Below are 19,144 nucleotides of genomic sequence, written 5' to 3'. Positions count from 1 at the left end.
AGGCCCAACTTTTCCATATTTCTGTAGACAATGCCCAGCCACTTTATGGTAACAATACTGTATAGGAGGCTACATATACACCTTGGGTGTGTCTGCATAATTTTCTTTGAAATCTTCTCATCTGCTTTCCTCCAGAAACATTTCCCAGTTGAACTATTAGTTTTGTGTGTTGTTGATGCTGCTTTTTGCCTGCATTTTCTCCATTCCTAACACCCTCCTGTATCTAAAGATGACTCCTTTTAAACCTGACATCTTTTGCAGGAATCTTTTTTTATTCCCTCCAGTTTTCTGGAGTCTTCTTTAATGAAGCTGTTTTCAGCCTACAAAACAATACTGTCAGTATTTTGGCTTGGCAGCTTTTTATCTTAATACTAAATGCAGCCTCTTCATCCATCTATCTATCTTCAGTTTGGACCACACTCATGGCCAAGGGCACCTCCCCTTTCAAATTCATCCTTCATTGAACTGTGAGAACCAGCTCCATTTATTTATTTATGACCAGGTAAGAATTGCCTTATCTCACAGTTCCATCTCTGCAGAGTTTCACCCCTTTACATCTTTTCCTTTGTCCCTGATCCAATCACTCCATTATCTCGACATTTACTGCCAAGCACAAATCAGTGACTCCAAATCTTGACATTTATCCCCATGCACAAATCAACAGCTCTGATTTCCAATAGCTACTGGGAGTTGCTTTCATTAAGATGTTTTTGCCATTGTATGTATCATCTCCAAAAGCTAATGGGGATTAAGTGCGGGGCATTCAGTGCTACATTTTTCAACTCATTTAGGAGCTCAGACATCTCGTCCAGTCAGCATGTGTAGTAATGCAGACTTAGCCCTCTGCTACTTAGTCCCAGTGCATGCACGCAGACACGTGCCACAGGTCAGCTTGCATGGTGATTTACTGAGCCGTGGTAGCTTGACCATGGTGATACAGTAATTTCATTGCATGTTTTGACCCTAGCGTTCTCAATGCCCAGTTAAGAACATATGATGGAAAGTTACAGCAATTAAACCAAAGTATCTACATGAATGCTCAGGACTCTGCAGCAGTCTTCATTCACAGCTTGTGGCTTTTTCCCCTTGCACTTTTGCCTTAAATATGCAACATTTTGAACCAAAGTATTACAGAAAGTGGCAAATAGAGAGCTTTTGTGAAACCATTGAAAGTGACAGATCTTCAACCCTGTTTTAGTTTGTCTTTCAACACAAATTCAACCTGGTTTGATGCAACTCTGTGCAGAATTAGCCACAAACTGGCAGTAAGTGCTCCCATTACTATCCTTCCTGGTCCTGACAGTAAACACTTACTCCTACATCGATCCAGAGACCTAGGCTCTCCTTTTGAGGCACACAATTGCCTGCAGCTGGGCACCCGGTACTTCAACTCATCCCTTATCTTCATGCATATCTGCATCTTTTTTCCCCTCCCACAATTGTCATGCAGCTTTTTACCAGTCCAATAGTTTCTTCATCCTTGCTATGTTTTAACTTGTGATTACTTGGACTGAAGAACATTTAAACATCTAAATATCTACTGCATGTTGCATCTCTGTGGGGTTTTCTACATAAGTGGTACAGCAGTTAGAGGATGACCCTGGAATCCATTCTGTTTCCCAAAGAGCTGTTAATCCATGCTGTGATCTTGAGAAAAGTCTCTTAACTGCCCAATCTCAGCTCTTCTACCCTGAACTGGAAATATTATTTCTATTTAACAAGGGTGATGCACTACATGCTTTGAGATCCCCAGAGGAAAGAGACCAACTAGAAGGGAAAGCAGTAAGTATCTCTAGTCCCACAGCTCCATGCTCAATACTGTTAATACAAACTCTGACTTTGGTTTACTGCTTCCAATTACAATTATTCTACTGTTCTTGCAATAGAGCCAGTCCTATGCAAGGGTGTCACATGAAGAGATGAACACATACCACTCGACATTCTTGCTGGAGATTGGCACTGGGGGCAACATATGGGACTCAAACCTGTGTGTGATGTGGAAAAACTGGTGCCTTCACCAATTATAAAGGAGAAGGTGGATTCTTACTGCCTCACCTTCAGATTTGTAATCTACCTACTTTTTGTACTTTTTTATACTGTATTCTTGGAGGACTCTGTGCTTATGATTAATGTTGACTAATAACGTACTCCAGACTTTACCAAACTGCTGAATGTCCTAAGGCTCTGGTGCATGAGATGCCCTGTGGCTGGTCATGAGACAGGGAGCCAGGCTGTATGAGGGGTTGCTCTCTATGGCTGTAGATGGGGAATATGCCTGCAAGCATAGCTGTCTTCAGAGCTGAGCCTCATGAGAAAACAGTCCTTGGCTGTCCAGTAAAGCCTCTCTCTTGCCTCAGGACTCCTCATAGCAGACACAGTCACTCACACTGACTGCCCAACCAGTCAAGAAAGTGTGGAGCATCATGCTGCTGTGTGCAACACAGTCCTGCAAGTGCCTTGACAAAGCAGAGGGAAGGACCATTACTAAATGAGCGAGGCTTGACTAAGCAGCAAGTACCCGTGTGTAAAATCAATCAATCAATAAATAAATAAAATCTTTGGGCCTCCAGAACTGCAGGTTCCCTTCCCTGCACTGATGCTAGATCCTCCAAGGACTTGCTCCAAAAACTGCCTAGAGCAATAGCTATGATCAGCCTTAAATCCATTCCCTCCGGACATCTACAGAGCTAAGCTTTCCTCTCTGCTCCCATCTGGCACAGCCCTGGGGACTCTGCTGAATGGGGCCGTGCCCCACCAGCCATGCCCCTTTCTGTATCCTCTCTCCTTTCTTGATGTGCACTTAAATCTTATCCAGATGTGCAGGATTTCAGCAGAAACCCCCACAGTTCGCCTTCCTGAAGGGGATTTTCTTTACACCTAACTCCCTTTCCAAGTTGCCCAGAGGCAACCTGGAAGGAGAGACCCTTTGGGGGAGCCCGATTTTGCAGAAGAGAAAAGCCATACTGAGAACTTCAAAAGGAAGCGTCTCCTGTGATTCAGACTGAAGCTATGCTAGAGGTTGACTCCAAGATCAGTAGTAAGCGAGCAGCTCATGGTAACACAGGAAAGCCAGAGGCAAGACGGGAAATGAACTTAGATCTCCAGGGTCTTCTAATTAGACAAAATTTTCAGAACCTAAAATGGTGCCCTGATTACTCCCCGGGGCTTCTTCTGTTTCCTTTCTTTATTGCCAGCTGCTTTGTAACCAGTATAAAGAAATCCTACAGTTTATGAAGGAGGTCCTTTAGTGATGAGTATTGCAGATTCATACCTAGTCGATTGTCCCAGACTCATCTATAGGATCACACCACTCTGAAAAGACTCTCTTTCATTCAGCTGTTTTTTTGAGTATGAGATGCCCCAGGCCCACTCCCTGCACTATCAGGAACAAATAGAAATGAAGTGGCACCAAGTGGTGCTAAGTACCTAAGACAGAAGAGACAAGCTCAGGCAGCAATCCTGTCCACCACAGATGGAGTGTAATTGGGATCCCACTGGGAAACAAAGCACTCCAGACTCAGTAGGAAACATCCTTCATTAAGAAGAGACTAAAATATGGTTTATATTGCACAAATGGGCAAGTAATTGGAGAACAGCTCCAGCTCCAATTCAGTCTCTCTGGTATCCATTACAGCTGTGTTTTAACTGCACTTCCATGGGCTAAGAAGGAAAGGACACTGCGGGGAATCAGATGTGCATGCTTAGGAGACTTTTTAGAAGTGAAGTATTTTTAGCTTCTATCAAAAGGCTGTTGTCAATTCAAATCAGGCCTTAAGTTCAAATATGAACCAGTGAATGTGTTTTGCTAGCAACTGTTCTAAAAGGTCATTAGCAGGTTTTAACTCTATGATTTACTGCAACACAGCACATCACAAATTCTTTGGCAGGGAGGGATAGTTAACCTCCGATCTTCTAAGCCACTGTCTGAGAGAACAAATGTTTCTTGTTGGTGTGTGTCCCACCATATCTCTGCTGCTCTAGCACCACAGCATTGGCCTAGACAACCCATCTGACTAGTGTGGTTGAAGCCCTCCAGATTTGTATCATGATACCTGATCACCTTTGCTCTCACCATACCACAGGTTTAGCTTGTGAGCGTTAGGTCAAATAGCTTTAAGCATAGCTCTGCAGGAAATTCATAACTTGTCTCCTGGATTTTACAGTGAGATTTCTCTCCTACTATGCATCAACCCAAGATCTCTCTCAAGTAGTCCCCCAATCATTGCAACATCTGAAAACTTCATTACTCATACTATTTGTCCCCTCAACATAGCTATGAAGTATGGTCATCCCCATTTCAGAGGTGGAGAACAGAGTCACAGAAAAAAAAAAAACCTAAGAACTGGATCTGCAATGAGACTTAGGTATCTCACTGTCTAACACTACTTAACTGTCATGGAGGCCATCACAGCCATGTCCAATTTCCACCTGAATTGTCACTTCGCAGAGGTTTCTTCAACAGAAGGTATGCATCTCTAAAGCTATTTACCCCAGACTCTCCCTACAGATGTTGAAGATCTACTCAATACAGTCAGGAGCCGGGGATGCAATTCCCCTCATCTCAAGTACCTAATATAGGTCAGACAGATTGCAGCATAGATGTACCTATTTCCTTTCAGCAACTCTAAAGTGAACCTGGGGTGACAAGTTTGGACAGAGAAGTCAAGACTATAGATGTCAAAAGCCTAGAGAGAACAGAATGATGGGCTGGAGACTTTGAGACATTTCTAGCTGTATTTTATTGGATTCTATCTTGTATATCAAAGGCCAGATGTTCCTCTAAAGGGATAGTCCATTGATACCTGACTTCCAGGATAAGATGCAGGCAGAGCTAAAACCTCCATGGTGTAAAGAATGGTCAGTCATCTACGTTATTGATGAGTCTCTGCCTCCTCTAAAACACCCTGCAAGGTGGCTGTGTGGTCTGTAAGGCAGCTACATGGCAATCTAAGACTGAAACAATCCCGAAGGCTGAAGAGACAGATACAGCTATGGGTTGCAGGGATCTTCCTCTGTACTAGCCAGATCATCAGTAAACCACGTAAAGAAAGCTGACAACATCAGCTCCAAAAGATAAGGCTACCATGGTTATTCTCCTATTTTTCACAGGTTTGCTCACTGGCCCCTTGTGCTTCCCTCTTCATGTTGCATCAAACACACTCCTTTAGCGAAATCCCATCTTTTTGTAGACATGCACCAAACAGGACACTCTCATATCTTTTCTGACCACCGATACAGTATAAGCCAGAGAATTTAATTCAAAGAACCCCTTCTCAGCCCAAACAACTCTTAAAGACATGCTATCCAGAAAGATAACCAGGCTTGATGTGACATCTAGAAGAGGATTTAAGAGCACATTTCTTTTGTCAGACTTGTCATTAGTGACCCAAAACATAGAAGCAAGTTAGATTAAAAAGAAAGTTACTTTTTATGAATGGAGAGAGACCTGGAGAATTCATAGTTCTTTTTCAAATTCCTTTTTAATTCATTCATTTTAAGACTTTTTTTTCCTGTTTTTAATGGGGAAGAACACACAAAGAAGTTGACTGTCCCCAAAGCCAAATTTAAATTGAAAGAAAATGTACACTTTCAGCCGGGGGGAAGAACATCCGCTTAATTGTAAAAATGAAAGTATTTTTAAGTAAACAAAAGCAGTTAGGGTTATATCCCTTACTTAAATTCTTTGCCAGATCATGATATGAATATGCTGAAACTACAAAAGGATCCTGTGGGCTACATCACAGAAAGAAATGAAACGGCACCACCTTGCCATTGGGCAGGCTCGTGGTTTATTATTGCAAGGGAAAAAGCTAAGGGAGAAGCCAAGACCTTCCTCTTGGACCACAGCACAGCTGGGTCTCTACACATTTAATGTGCTCTCAGGTAACCTCAGGGCTCTCAGCACATACTGGCTAGCTAAGTACTTTTTTTTTTTTTTTTTTTTTTTGGGGGAAAGAGCATTATGCTGAAGGTGAGATCAGGTTGCCTGAGGGCTGTATGTCTAAAAACACAGCTGTTTGTTCACAGTTGTTATTTACACACAGAAGTAGGGCTGGAATCCCTTGGTCTAACCTCTAATCTTGACTCCTCAGCACTGTCTGTGTAGTTTGATCTCCCTACAATACATACTCCTTCCTGAATCACATGAATCTCTCATACTGCTGGAGCTGTAGGACTCAGAGCCTGGGCTACAGAACTGGAACCTCTAGTCCAGAGTGACCACCTTTGGAACCCTTCTCTCTTGTATTTAATGAAACCTGATGTCTCCACTCTGTGGAGCTAACTTTATAGGGAGAGTCTGCTGGCAACATGCTTGGATCCCCAGTGCTTAAATGTAATTTAAGCAGCTATCCAATTCTCCTTTACCATTTTGATAGCTACAGAATATTGTGTGTGGGAATTGCTTCCTGTACATACTGCTGCCCTTCAAGAATTCATCAACCCTTCACTACCAGGAGTTATGGGATCAGGGCCCCACAGTAGGCAATTAAATCAAGTGCCCTTCCCCAACTTATAATTGAGCCCCAGTATCTGTTCCTGTATCAAATCCACACGGCGTTTTCCTTCAAAGTAGCTCAAAGCAGAAGAAGGGAAGCAGTAATGTTCCTCTGTTACCCGTGGGGAAGCTGAGGCACTGGATGCTCATCCAACGGGAGGCAAACAGAACAAGGTATAGATGTGAGATGTCCTGACTTTGTCTTATATCCCATGGGGATGAGGCCGTTGCTGTGAAGTCAGCTGCCTAGTGCTATTTGAGAGGTCCTCGAGTGTCTGACATCCATACAGCAGCTAGCACATATGGCAGGACCATTGCAAGACCTACGCACTGCCGGACTGGCAGCTGGAGGATACCCCACAGCACCTCAAATGACACTAGATGCCTACATTAAAGAGATCAAATCTTACCCCCACTCACATCTTTAACACAAGGTGCTCTGAAACAGCACTACAGAAATGCTTGCTACTCAAGTTACAAAGTCCTCCTGGCCTCCTGTGAAGCATTCCCTTGCTAGAAAAGGGAAGTTCAGGCAGCATCTGTTGTATCTTCAGAGTACAGGCATTCAGAGAGCTTGGACATGAGCCCAGGATGAGGCACATGCCTGGAGGAGCTCCAGGGCAGGACAAGTGGAGATTCACATCTTTCCTTATCGCAGGCCCAGAGCCAGCCCTGCCTGCAGGGCTGATGAGATGGGCTTGGCCAGGACAAGTTCTCTGCCACTGTAACTCCTATAGCAGTGGCAGCGGGGCTGGCGTGGGGCAGACAAGCCCCCTGGCTCCTTCCTATACTGCTTCTAAAATGCAGGCAGCGGGGTAGCTGTAGGCTGCTGGAGTTGTCCTGAGGGTGAAGGCAGCAACCAGAGGAAGAACTGAGGGTTCACCATGACCTAGCCCTCTCTCAGGCCCCCCCTGAAGTCTGGGCATAGGAAGAGGGACTGGCTTATGGTCAAGGCAGGAATGCATAGCAAGAGGTGAACCACACCCAATAGCTTTCAACACCAAAACCAAGCCCAGAGTCGGGGAAGTAGGATTGCCTCTTCTGCCAGCAGCCCTTACGATAAGAGCGTGATGAGAATGAGAAAGAAGGGACCAAGCTTGGGGTCAGCATCAATTGCTATCTCATACACAATTCCTTCTGTCCTATCTGATCTAGCAGTTCTTCTGCAGTGTTTCTCCATGGCTTGGCAGTCACGCAGCAAGTTATTCCCAGGGTCCTAGGAGCATCCTGCCTCCTTCCCAGGAGGGGAAGGGTTCTGGGTTAGCTTAGAGACAACACAGCAAGGGCTGACCCTGATCTCCTAGGAGCTGCTCCAAGCAGAAGCTTTAGGGCTTGATCCCCCCCTGGGCTACAGCCCCCGGCTGCCTCGCAGCCCTGCCTGTGCCTGGCCACAGGCCCTGACCCACAGAGCTGCCTCATCTCCACATGCTTGTCCAGCCATCTGAGCTCTGTTTGCTCTAGGTTTGCTCTGCAAAATATGATGAATACAAAATATGAAAGGCTTCAGGAGCCTGTGGATTTTAAGCCGTGATTTTTTAAGAAATAAAGGCAAAAAGAATTGCTTTATAATCATGAAAATTGGCAACAGTTCAGACATGTTTTAAATCAGTACAAACTGTAAATGAGGTCTTTGTTGAAAGCCCTGTTCCCTGAAGACTCCAAATTGTTGGAGGCCCAAAGAACTGGGGCTGCTAGTTTCTGTACTGCTGTGCCATTTTACAGCGACCGTTCAAATTCTTAACACACAATTTTTTTTCCCTCTTTCCCAGGCCACCACAGAACCCCCAAAAAAGAAGCCGGACCCCGTGACTTCAGAGACAGTGGTGATCTGGGGGCTGCGTCTCTGGCAGGTGATTGGAATCTTTGCCATCTTTGTCCTGGCAGTCAGTAAGTCGCAATTCTCTGCCTTGCACCAACTAAGCACCTCCCCGAGCAGGACCCGTTCCTGACCCAAGGAGGACTACAGACCACATGGCCATGGCTCTGTCGTCTCTGGAGTCACAGGGCTACACATGAGGGGCTGCTGCAGGCAGGATGGGATCTTTGAAGTACCTGTAGGTTGGCCACCATGGCTTCATCTGGTAGCGCATGGATCAACGGGTCCCAGCTGGTGGCATCTCAGAGCAGATGAGAGGCAGTAGGGCTGTGCTGCAGCTAGGACTGCTCTGCCAGATGCAGAACCACCTGCAGCCCCAGATGCACATGACAGCCATGGTCCTGCCCTGTCACACAGCTTGGCAAGAGCCATACCTTCTCATGCAGCCCTGGAGGCTGTGTGTGATCTCTTGTTGTGCTGTCCCACATGCCAAAGCAAAGAAACCTCAAGAGGTCTGCACCAGATCTGACATTTAGGCGCCTCACCCCTGTTCTAGGTGTTTTGTGACCTAAAATCTTTTTTGGATACAGGCATTAGGAAGCCACTGGCTCAGACCTGTTGACTGTGGTGGGATGGGATCAGGCACTTCCCCAGCAGGCTTTGAGGATCTGTCTGGGTATGACTGATTCCCCACCAAAAAGTCTTTGTTCAGCTTCACCCCCTTGCAGATCACTCTGGGAACAGTATTTAAACCAGCTTCACTGTTCAATGCACACTACTTCCACTATCTTGCTATTGAGAGTGTCACGTAGGACACTGTCAAGACATTACGAGAAGAGACCTTATGAGGAATGTGAGATTTCCTGCTTTGCCCTTGAGCCAGCTGTACTGTCATACTAAGAAACTAGATCAGTATGATACAAGCCACACTTGATAAGTCCATTCCCATTTCCCATCCTCTTGTTACTCTCTGGGCATCTGCAAAGAGTTTAATAAGTACATTGCTTCCAGCAGCTTTCCTGGAAATGAAGTTACACTGACTTGCCAGTAACTCCCTGGGTTGTTCTCTTTTTCCTGTTGGGGACAGATGAGCACAGGGACAGAGCCTGTCTCCAGACCCTGAAGGCAATTACTATCAGCTCAGAGATTGCCACAGATCCTTACCCCTTCTAAGAGGGCTATCCCCCTGCCTTATATCTCCTAGATATTTTTTAACCTTTTTCCTCCTCCAATTCTGGCTTGTAGTCCTAATTCCTTGTTAAAATTAATTTCATACACGGAACAATGAACCATTTTAAGATGATTAAAGGAAAGAAGGCCTTGAGTGCCTTAGCTTTCTGCATCGCTTTTTCTGCTCTTGGTCATCATTAAGTAATGGGTCTCTTCTTTCCTATTGCCTTGGCCAGTTTGGCTAACTAATCTCACTCATACCTGAGCACTCCCAGTTTTTACTGCTCTGCTCCAGCTAATCCTTTTTTCTCATTCTTCCCCAATATCTTTCCTGTTATGTGCCCATGCTCTTTGTAAAGCAGAAACATTCACCTTTTCAAAGCAAGTACAAGCCTTTTCCTCTGTTTTGTTTTCTCCTCATTGCCCTTTCTGGGCAGATAACACACCCTACACCCAAAGCCTCCAGGATAAGTACTCTTAGGGGTTTTGAACTGTTCTCAATCAGTGAAGCATATGCTAATTCATCACATGCCACAACACCCTTTGCAAACAATTGCAAAAAACCTCTGTAAAACAAAATAAGCATGGCCAAATATTTAACCCTATGGACTCCCTAAAATTCAAGAAGCAGGGATCAAAATTAACACTGGCAGATTTAAAATACAAGTAGACTTGTGAAGGGGTTCACTTGGCTGGTTGCCTTTGGTTTGGAGACATCCTACTGTAAACAGATTTTTCCCTCTAGTAAGTCTCATTATCTTGTTATTGGTTAGAAAATGGCTTTGGCATTACCAACTTATTTAGGATTATTACAAGCAAGAAAAATCTCCCATGCTGGCAAACTAACAGCTCAGATTTCACACCAAGATATGCCATTTGAAGGAAAGAAGCTAAGTTTTCTTCAGTTACCTAAAAATCTCAGTAGCAAGAAGCAAACACTTATGACAGTTCATCATTCTGGTGACAGCCCAGTAATGAAACTTATTATAGAAAGCAGCATAGAAAGAAAGTTACAGCCCAGGTACTTAAAAATGATGAAAGTGATAAATAATGAGAAGTTATATTATTTTGAGGATCTGAATTTAGCCAGACTAACAAATGAGATATGTGACACTCAACTATAAAGTACCATCTGCTTTAAGGTTCAAGATCCCACACTAAACCACACAGGTGGTTTAGGTTATATATTAGCAGTGGTGGTATTTTCTAGGAAATTACAGGTTTTCAGCTTGCTGAGTCTCAGCAGTCAGAGTGATAGATAGATTCAGTATGTCACAACAGGGAAGAGAGCCACTTTAGGGCTCTGCTTCTATAGCACAGTCTTTTTGTTTGAAGAAACTGTTTCCTTCGATGAACAGGGTGGATGTGAAAGCACCTGCACCAGCTTAAGCTATACAGTCAACCAGCTTTATGAAAACAATGTATTATATGAGGAAACAATTATTACCCCAAATTAACCACATCAGCAGTCCAAGTCAAAATGTGATAGGTTCAAACCTGACAACATGCATTTAACTGGATTTTGAAGTCATTTCTCACCTCTTTCTTGCCTTTTGCTCCAGCCACATCTTCCCCCTCCTCCTCTCCTTTGCATTCCCCAAAGCATTGGTGGTTCCCCAGGTTTTCCCAGTGAAGTGTCACCTCCCAGCAGCAAGTGCAGGTTTCCTGTGAGCAAGGTCTTGGAAGCTGTCTTGATATCAGCCCAGGACACTGGACAACACTTGGCTTTTCCAAGGTGACCACAGCTGGAGAAGAGCTTTTGTGTGGTTCCTTTCTCTAGTTCCAGGAGCACCATCAACCTCCCAGTCAAAGCAGGACCTGGCACAACCAGAGGCAGAGGCCTTCTTCCTAGGGTCTAGGCTTGATCCCATTGGTTTACAATCTCATCTCCTTATCAGGGCTTTAAGGCCTCAAGGTGTGCCTGCTGTGTCATTTGAATTCAGATGAGGAGTATGCCTTTGAAGCCAATGACCCTGCCTATCTCACTCTGACTCACATCAGCGTGGTCGTGGGACCCTCAAACTCAATTCCTTTTGGATGAAATGGAAGATATGCTGCAGAAATAAATGGTCCCACTATGTTCCAGTTGGAGTGTTATAATTGCTAACAGCACCTACACCCGCAGGACTAGGCTAGAGCTGCTCTGATGAAGGGCACCAAGCAAGGACGGCAGGTCCCCCGTGCTTTCATCTCACAAACCCGCTCCTGCTGTGCAGCAGGGCTTGCAAATGTAGATGTGATTTAGATGTAGTTTCAAACCGCTGTTAGCAACTTCCACAAGATGGCATCATCACATAACAAATGCTAGGAAAATGGCCAAATTCCAAACCCTATTACATATCCTTATTTAATGAAGGGGGGGGGGGAAAGAACACAAAGAGTTATGTTGTCAATACATGTCACTGGAATGAATGACAAGTCTCTGGGGAGGTCTTCTAATCCATAACAAGGTTTTGGGGCAGTTTACAAGCCAAACAGGATGCTTCATGACTCTTAACCACCAGAGACCAGAAGAAGAGCTGAAATGTTTGCACACCTGTTAGTAGAAAGTTTTGCTGCTTCTCCTGGAGCAGCTGATGGCCAGTTTTCTCAGATGCCATATGAAGGCATCTTCCAGCCTCCTTCTGTCCAACAGCCCATCCCTCTATCCATCTTTTTCCTTTATTTCTGCTCTGTGACAGGATAAAAGTCATGCCACAAATAAAACTTCAGGCATGTAGCAGCCCATTGGAGGAAATGTGGTTTCACAGAATACACAGAGAGCATTCAGGTCGTGCTGGAGGTGTAACTCTCATGGACATGCTGTTCAGTCATTATATGATTCTTATTTATCTACTAAAAAAATCAGGAATGCTAATTTTTTTGCTCCAGTCAGAGAAGGCCACATTAGAGCTCATTTTCAATGCAAGCAGACCCTCTACATGGAAAACTTGGAAAGAAAGGAAAGAAGAAAAAAAGGTTTTTCAGGTACGGCACAGAACAAGTCAAGTCACTGCTGCTCTTCTGCCCACAAGATTTTTACACAGTCATTTTGTCCTTCGTTAAAGGAAACTTTTCCTTTTAGACATTTTAATCAGGTAGAGCAAGGCAGGCCTAATGCCTGGCCAGCATTGTGACAGTGTGCCTTTAAATCCTTGTCAGGATGCCTCTCAGCATCTAGCATAATTCAGCCACACTGGATTGCTTATTTGAATACCGGCTGATAAGACAAGAGACCCCTGGGATGCAGGAGTATCTACCAGATACAGCCGTGCCGTCCAGCTCTCTTCCTAGGAGAGGCTACGATAAGACAACAGTCGACACCCGAGATGAGATTAGCTGTCAGGAGGATTTGATTTGCTCAATAGAACTGCTGTCTTCTTGCTATGCCTGGCTTTTTTTTTCACAAAACCTGTGAATGAGGAATTGAGACCCAACAGTGTCGCTCAGAGGGGATGGGACAGAGTCCCTGAATCTTGCACAGCCTCTTTCATCCACAGAGCTCAAGCGTTTTGCACAAAAAGTATTATCCTTTTAAAACTACACTGATGTGATGGAGGAGAGGGTGGCCCAGATCAATCGTCGGGAGAGCCAGCACCTGGGACCAAGACCTGACCAGTGTGCTCTGTACTAACTCCTTTTTTCCTTCCCCAAAGCCATCAAAACCACCATCAACATTTTAAAGCAGGCCTGTGGGCTGTTTATTTTCCTAACTGGGTGTTACTTTGGTTTCAAGGTCTGAAGTCTGCTGGTTTCCATGTTTCCATGACTTCCAGGCGTGGGGTTGGCGGCAGCACACCAGGGAGAGAAGTAGGAAGCGCTGCACATGCCTCCCAAATCTGGGAGCACCTCTTTGAGCAGTGCCCCACTGGTTTCTGCAGAGATGGTCCAACAAATAGATCAGGACACAGAGCAAAAGGCCTCAATATCCCTGCTGGTACATCGCTTTGGAGTGAAAGGCATAAGTAGAAGGGAGAGGGCATGAAAAGGATGCTAGAAGCAGGGACAGTACTACGAAGAGGAAGCAGTGCCCTTCAGCTCCTTCCCGGAGTCCACCTTCACCTGTATCATGCCAGCCAGATGTAGACCTTCAATGCCAGCTGTATTTCAGGTACCACAGACAGGGAGACACCTCTTGTCATCTAGCTTTGAATCCTTACGCAGTTGAAGAGACGGTGTGAGGGATAAGGTAGGATGGACTGAGGGACTTCTGGCAGGAACCTCCCCCGGGGGGTGGGGTGGCAGCAGAGCTGTTATCACATCCCGTGGCAGCTCTCCAAGTGTGGATTCATGCCTTGTGCTCTGCTCAAGCTGAAGTCTGAGCTGGTTGTGAAAGGTACCTGATCATCACACCAAGGAACTGCTGAGCTTTCCAAGCTCAGGGTGTGCACTAGACCACTTTGCCTCCATGAGTGAGACACCTTTAATTCAGAGTTGGTGTTTTAGTGGCATCACTGTCACCAGAACAGCTCTGGGACCATGGAAACAGGTTTGCTCCTAGGACTAGGGCTTACCTGGATGAGGAGTGACGGGACAGTGGACTAAAGCAGAAGCTGATTGCAAAAGTAGGAGGCCCAATTCTGATATCTTTTTTGCTACCTTTGTATCCTCCTGCAAGACTTACTAGAGATGCTTTCCCATTCTCACCCTTGCCAGTCAAATCATAATACAGAGCCCCAACCAAGAGCAGCAGTGGTTGTCTTCTGATATATAGCCTCAGACAAGAAAGTTTGAAGAACCAGGTCTGCCATCAGGAGCAATGCTCAGGACTGATAGATGCAAGACTTTTGCACGTCTCCCTGTGTAAACTAGAACTGAACCTGCCAAGGGTTCAAGAGGAGTATAAAATAGTGTGAGAGCACAAGTGAGGTTCACATTGAATAAACAGGTTCCTAGGAATCAAGTATTATTTAACAGGCACCAGCAAAGCTGTTGAACTGCATTCTATTAATTGCATTCACCTTGTTTAATCTGAAGTGTTAGAGCTTTAATTACCTACTTGATGCTGGTGTTGAAGTGCAAATACCAAGCAGAAGATTTACATCATTAAATAGCCATTACTTTTTGGATGGCAAAACTAGACAGACGTTTCCACTAATATGCAGAATTTCCAGTGAAACACAGACGATGGAGACTGGCTCAGGGCTGCTTCACATGGTGATTCTGACAGAGACTTTGGCTATATAACTTCAAATGCTGCATCACTGGCAGCAAAGATGATGACATCTTGCCTAGCATATGAGAAACACTTACAGGGATGCACAGAATAGTAAGTGCAGATGTGATCGCAAGGGGAGGAAGTACTGGCTTCTACCAAAGGAAATATCCCTTGTCCAAATGGATACGCATAAGTCTTGAGACAAGGAGTGGTTCTTATCATGGGGAAAACAGCTTAAGCCCCATTATTGTCCTGAGTCCAAGGTGCCACACAAAATCTTGTTACCACATGCAATAAGTTTTCTTAAGGCCTTTTTTATTAATGTTTGAATGTGTTTCAGAGTTGTTGTGCATTTGTGTACCTGCACAATAGCCCAAGATCCCAAACTTGTACCCACCAGCATATGTACCTCAAGCTGAGCACAAAAAGGGATGTCTAGGAGAAAGTTACAAAAACCTTTACAAAGCAATGGCCATTTTTTTGTATTCTGATGAATAACAACTAGTCTTGTCTTATTATCTTGATAATAAATAGTCTATGCTGTTCTTGTTTTATACAATAATGTTATCTTAAACTTCCATTGTTATACAGGTCAACACACACACCCACATGTAAACACACTAAGGTCTACTACAAAATTTGCTGCTGTGACCTCCAGCAGCTAAAAAGCATTGGAGATGCCACTGGCCGGGAATGACTTCTCTTGAATGTGGCAGTCACTTTCCAGTTACATGGAGAGGGCTGTGTCTGGAGTCTGCAAGGGGAAGGACAGGCATATTGGGCTATAGCAGGGGCAGATGCCTTCAGCACACCTCCTTCGTGGGGGTGTCCCCACCAGCTGGAAGCCTGGCCTGTTGCCTCATCCTGCCTCCTGCTCAGTGACCATACGTGCTCAAGGCAATAGGGTTTGCAGAGTTGTGCACATGCAGATTGTGGAGTCACAGATGGGGGTTGTGAGGAAAGGTTGCGTTGCTGTGTTGCAGTGCATGAGGTGCGTGTGTACAGGCTTGAGAGTCGCATGGGACAATGAATGTCTTGCAGAGAATGGCTTTATGGATCTGAAAGTGAATTCATATTTGCAGCCTTCCTGGACAAACCCTATTCACCACTTGATTAACTGTTCAAGTTCTGATTTATTATTGTAATTGTTATCATTTCAATAGACCCTCGCAAGTTTTATTCTCATTTGCCTTTCATGTGCAATTTCATGCTTGGACTCACCTAGGCATTATCTCTGTCTGGTGTGGAGAATCAGTGAAAGGCGACCGTCTCATGAAAATCCAATTAACATCAACCTAAAGAACATAACGATTTTGCTGATTTTCGAGACAGGGGTAAATAACATTCAATAACCTGGTCTTCAGATAGTGAAAATTAATGTAGGTAGCAGACATATATTTTTTTGCAATTAATTATGAGTTAGGATCTGTGTGTAAATGTAGGACTACACAAAGTTTGTGCATGTGTGTGAGAGTGAGGAGACGGGTCTGAACTGCAGAGATTGGACCCAAGTCTGGTTCTGATCTACCCTAGTCACCAGAGGAGCTGCAGGTGTAGGGATCCTGGGTTTTGTTCCTAGCTCTAGTCTGACAGAAAAGACAGGCTCAGCTTGCTGACTGTGTTTGGAATAAATGCCTGACAACAGGTATCCCTCCTTGTTAGGCAAAAGGATTATTCTTATATCCTGCCTCACTCAGCTGCAGTATTGGCTTCTCCTTGTGACAGCTCCTCTCCTTGCATGGACACAGTGGAGAAGATTCAGTCCCACATCTCTGCAATAAGGTTAGGGAGAGCTCTCCACTTAACTTCTGAAGCTATTCCGCCAGGCATAAAGGACCCCAAGAAAGAGACAGAAAGCTTGAGATACCAGCAGCTTTGTTAATTAAGGGCTTTTGTTAATTAATAGCTCAGATCACCAGCAATAGTGTCTAATGTTGATGCTGTCATCTGGATTCCTCCCAACTATCTAAGACACCGTCAGGTTAGATATCTCTAGCGACCAGAGGAAAGAACAATTGGGAAAATTAATGTTTTAGATGTTTACTTTAGGATAAGATGAACCCTCAAGCACACTGACTACCCTGACTGCATCTACACAGATGGCACAGGGAGCCCCCAGTGACTACCCATTTCTTTTTGTCCTGTAGTTTCTTAGCTCAGAAATCTAATTTCTCTGAAATGACTACCCAGGGTAACGCTGGTTTTGGTGAAAGGCCCAACCGTAACCCACGTTTTCACTAGTGAGCTCAAAATAAGTACAAAGAGGCTGCTGTTGAAGCTGTCCTCCTTGCCAGCAGACAGGAGAATGGGAAGAGGGGTGGAAGGAGCCAGACAGGGAGAGTCAGCTGAGTCTGCTGAAGCAAGATGCAGTGAATACAGAAGAAATGGACATTCAGTGCCTGAAAAATATCTTCAGAGCACAGTGGACAAGCAGTTAAACAAACCCGTTCAGGGTGATGCTGCCACAAAGAGATATTTGGATGTATTACCAGGGTAAGTGAGACAGACGAGGGTCTTTTCACCTCTGTCTGCTGTCCTTGGTGAAATGCTTGTGCCTGTGTATTAAAACAAAAGCTGAAAAATTGAGGGCTTGTAGGAAAAAAGAAGCCAAAAAACCCTCACCTCTGTTCAATGCATGGAGGCACTGAAGGTCTTCCAGGAGGAGTTTCACTGAGCGCAGTCTGTTTAGCTTGTCAGAAAGAAGATCAAAAGGCCATTTGATTGCAGCATTGAAGGACTTTACAAGGGAAAAAAAAATACTAAAGGTCTCTTCAGTCTGTTGGATACATGCAAAAGCAGTCTGGAAATCAAAATCAGGTCAATTCAAATGGGAATTTGAGAAATAAATGTGGCAGGGAGGGCGATTAAACATTGCCACATTCTCCACCTTTTCCCAAAGTAATGCGGGATTCAATCCAACACAAGTTATTTCACTGGGTCCCTAATTATACATAATAACTTGTGATGTACAGAGAGGTCAGATGTGATCTAATGGCAGGCGTTCTTTTCCAGACACCAGGAAAGTATCACACGTAGCGGTGTAGTTAAGCTTGACGGCTGAGCAAATATTAGAGCAGCCTTGGCCCCTTGCAGCAATCCTTTTGGAATATCCTCAGGGCATTTTGCAAAGGTACACATGTTTAAAAACATGTTTTGCTTGAAGTCATTTTGTAGTTGCAATGTAAAAGCCCTTGTTCCTTGGCTCCTAGTTTTGCTTGCTTGGAAATTAGTACATAATCAGAGTAGTGGATTTTCCTTGAAAGAATTGTATGTAACAGTCTGAGTGGAAAAAGATATAGGGTTGAAGAGGATCTTAGGAGGGCATCTAATCCATCTCTGACCTGGACTTTAAAAAAATGATGTTTTCACTCTCCATGCTTCACTCTCTTTTCTATAAGAAAGTAGTTCCTTGCTGTCATCTCAACCCCAGACTGGGTCACCACCTCAAAGCGTTGCATGTCCTTTAGAGGGAAAGCCTTGCTCTACTGGACCTTGTGTTCAGAGGCCCTCTCCAAGACACAAGGAGCTTGGCAGGAGCTTTGGTAGTAGCACTGGCATCTTTAAGTGGGGTGGTTCAGGCAGCCGTAGCAGCATGATCACAGCAGCTGAGCACTCAGGATGGACCAGTCCAATGAGCAGCCACCCAAGCCCTGACTAGTTTTATTTAAGACTTTAATAGTTCTTACTGAACTTTGCACTATCATGATTAGTCTATTATTAGCACCACTGCAAGTTGTTTGGACTGCCCAAAATATGCTAACTCTTTCCTTAAAAACAACTTCCTACTCATACAGCAAGCAACTCTCCAGGCTTCTCAAACAGCATTTACACACAAGTGTTGCAGTTAATTTGCCATTGAATACATCTGCATTAATTGCTTGCATTATTAACAATGGAATGGCTGCCTAATTAACTCAGAGGAGCACAGGCTACTTTGTTAAATGTTAATTAAATGCTTCATTGGCAGACTATGGGGTTTTTTTCAGTTTCAAGTGAAGCAAATATACTGTGTATTGCAGCCAATTTCCATTCAGTTTATGGAACTGTTCAGTTCTCAATCATAGCTCTGCTGAATTAGACCAAACAGTCCCTGGAGAAGATATTTCATTTATATCTTTCCCAACTCCTAAGAGAGCCAGGTCTTTTTGGTTTTTAAATTTACTCTCCAGGTAAATCAGAAGCAACTGTGTTACAGTTGATGAGCTAAACTGGTCTCAGTGAGAAGAGAATAGAGACCATGGAAAGGGTAACTTGGCCACAGGTATATTTGGTTTAAGCCAGTATAACTACTCACACTTATATGTATGCTCTTAGCTCTCCCCAGTTAAAAACCAAATATTTTAGTTTAAGCTAGCTGGAGTGCACATACATACAGTCATTATTTAGCCATAGGCATCTGATTGGTTTTGGTGGCAATTATGTATTTAACATTTGTTCTGAACCTGTACTTCAGATGATGTTTTCAAATTACAGTTTTTATGGTGCCATTTCTCAGGTCCTCAACCATTTGCAGTATTGCATATGG

General features: G+C 44.3%; 1 protein-coding gene across 1 annotated transcript in view; it reads left to right on the top strand.

Annotated features, from left to right (window-relative positions):
* Nucleotides 1-19,144, top strand: part of TMIE (transmembrane inner ear) — a 39,948-nt gene that overhangs the window by 7,235 nt on the left and 13,569 nt on the right. The window contains exon 2 of the mRNA XM_026095953.2: nt 8,266-8,383. Within this exon, the coding sequence (XP_025951738.2) occupies nt 8,266-8,383 (118 nt within the window). The remainder of the gene's footprint in view (nt 1-8,265; nt 8,384-19,144) is intronic.

This window comes from Dromaius novaehollandiae, chromosome 2, assembly GCF_036370855.1.
Source record: "Dromaius novaehollandiae isolate bDroNov1 chromosome 2, bDroNov1.hap1, whole genome shotgun sequence".
Lineage (NCBI taxonomy): Eukaryota > Metazoa > Chordata > Aves > Casuariiformes > Dromaiidae > Dromaius > Dromaius novaehollandiae.
The sequence above is the reverse complement of the archived record's forward strand: the minus strand, read 5'-3'. Positions and strand labels throughout refer to the sequence as shown.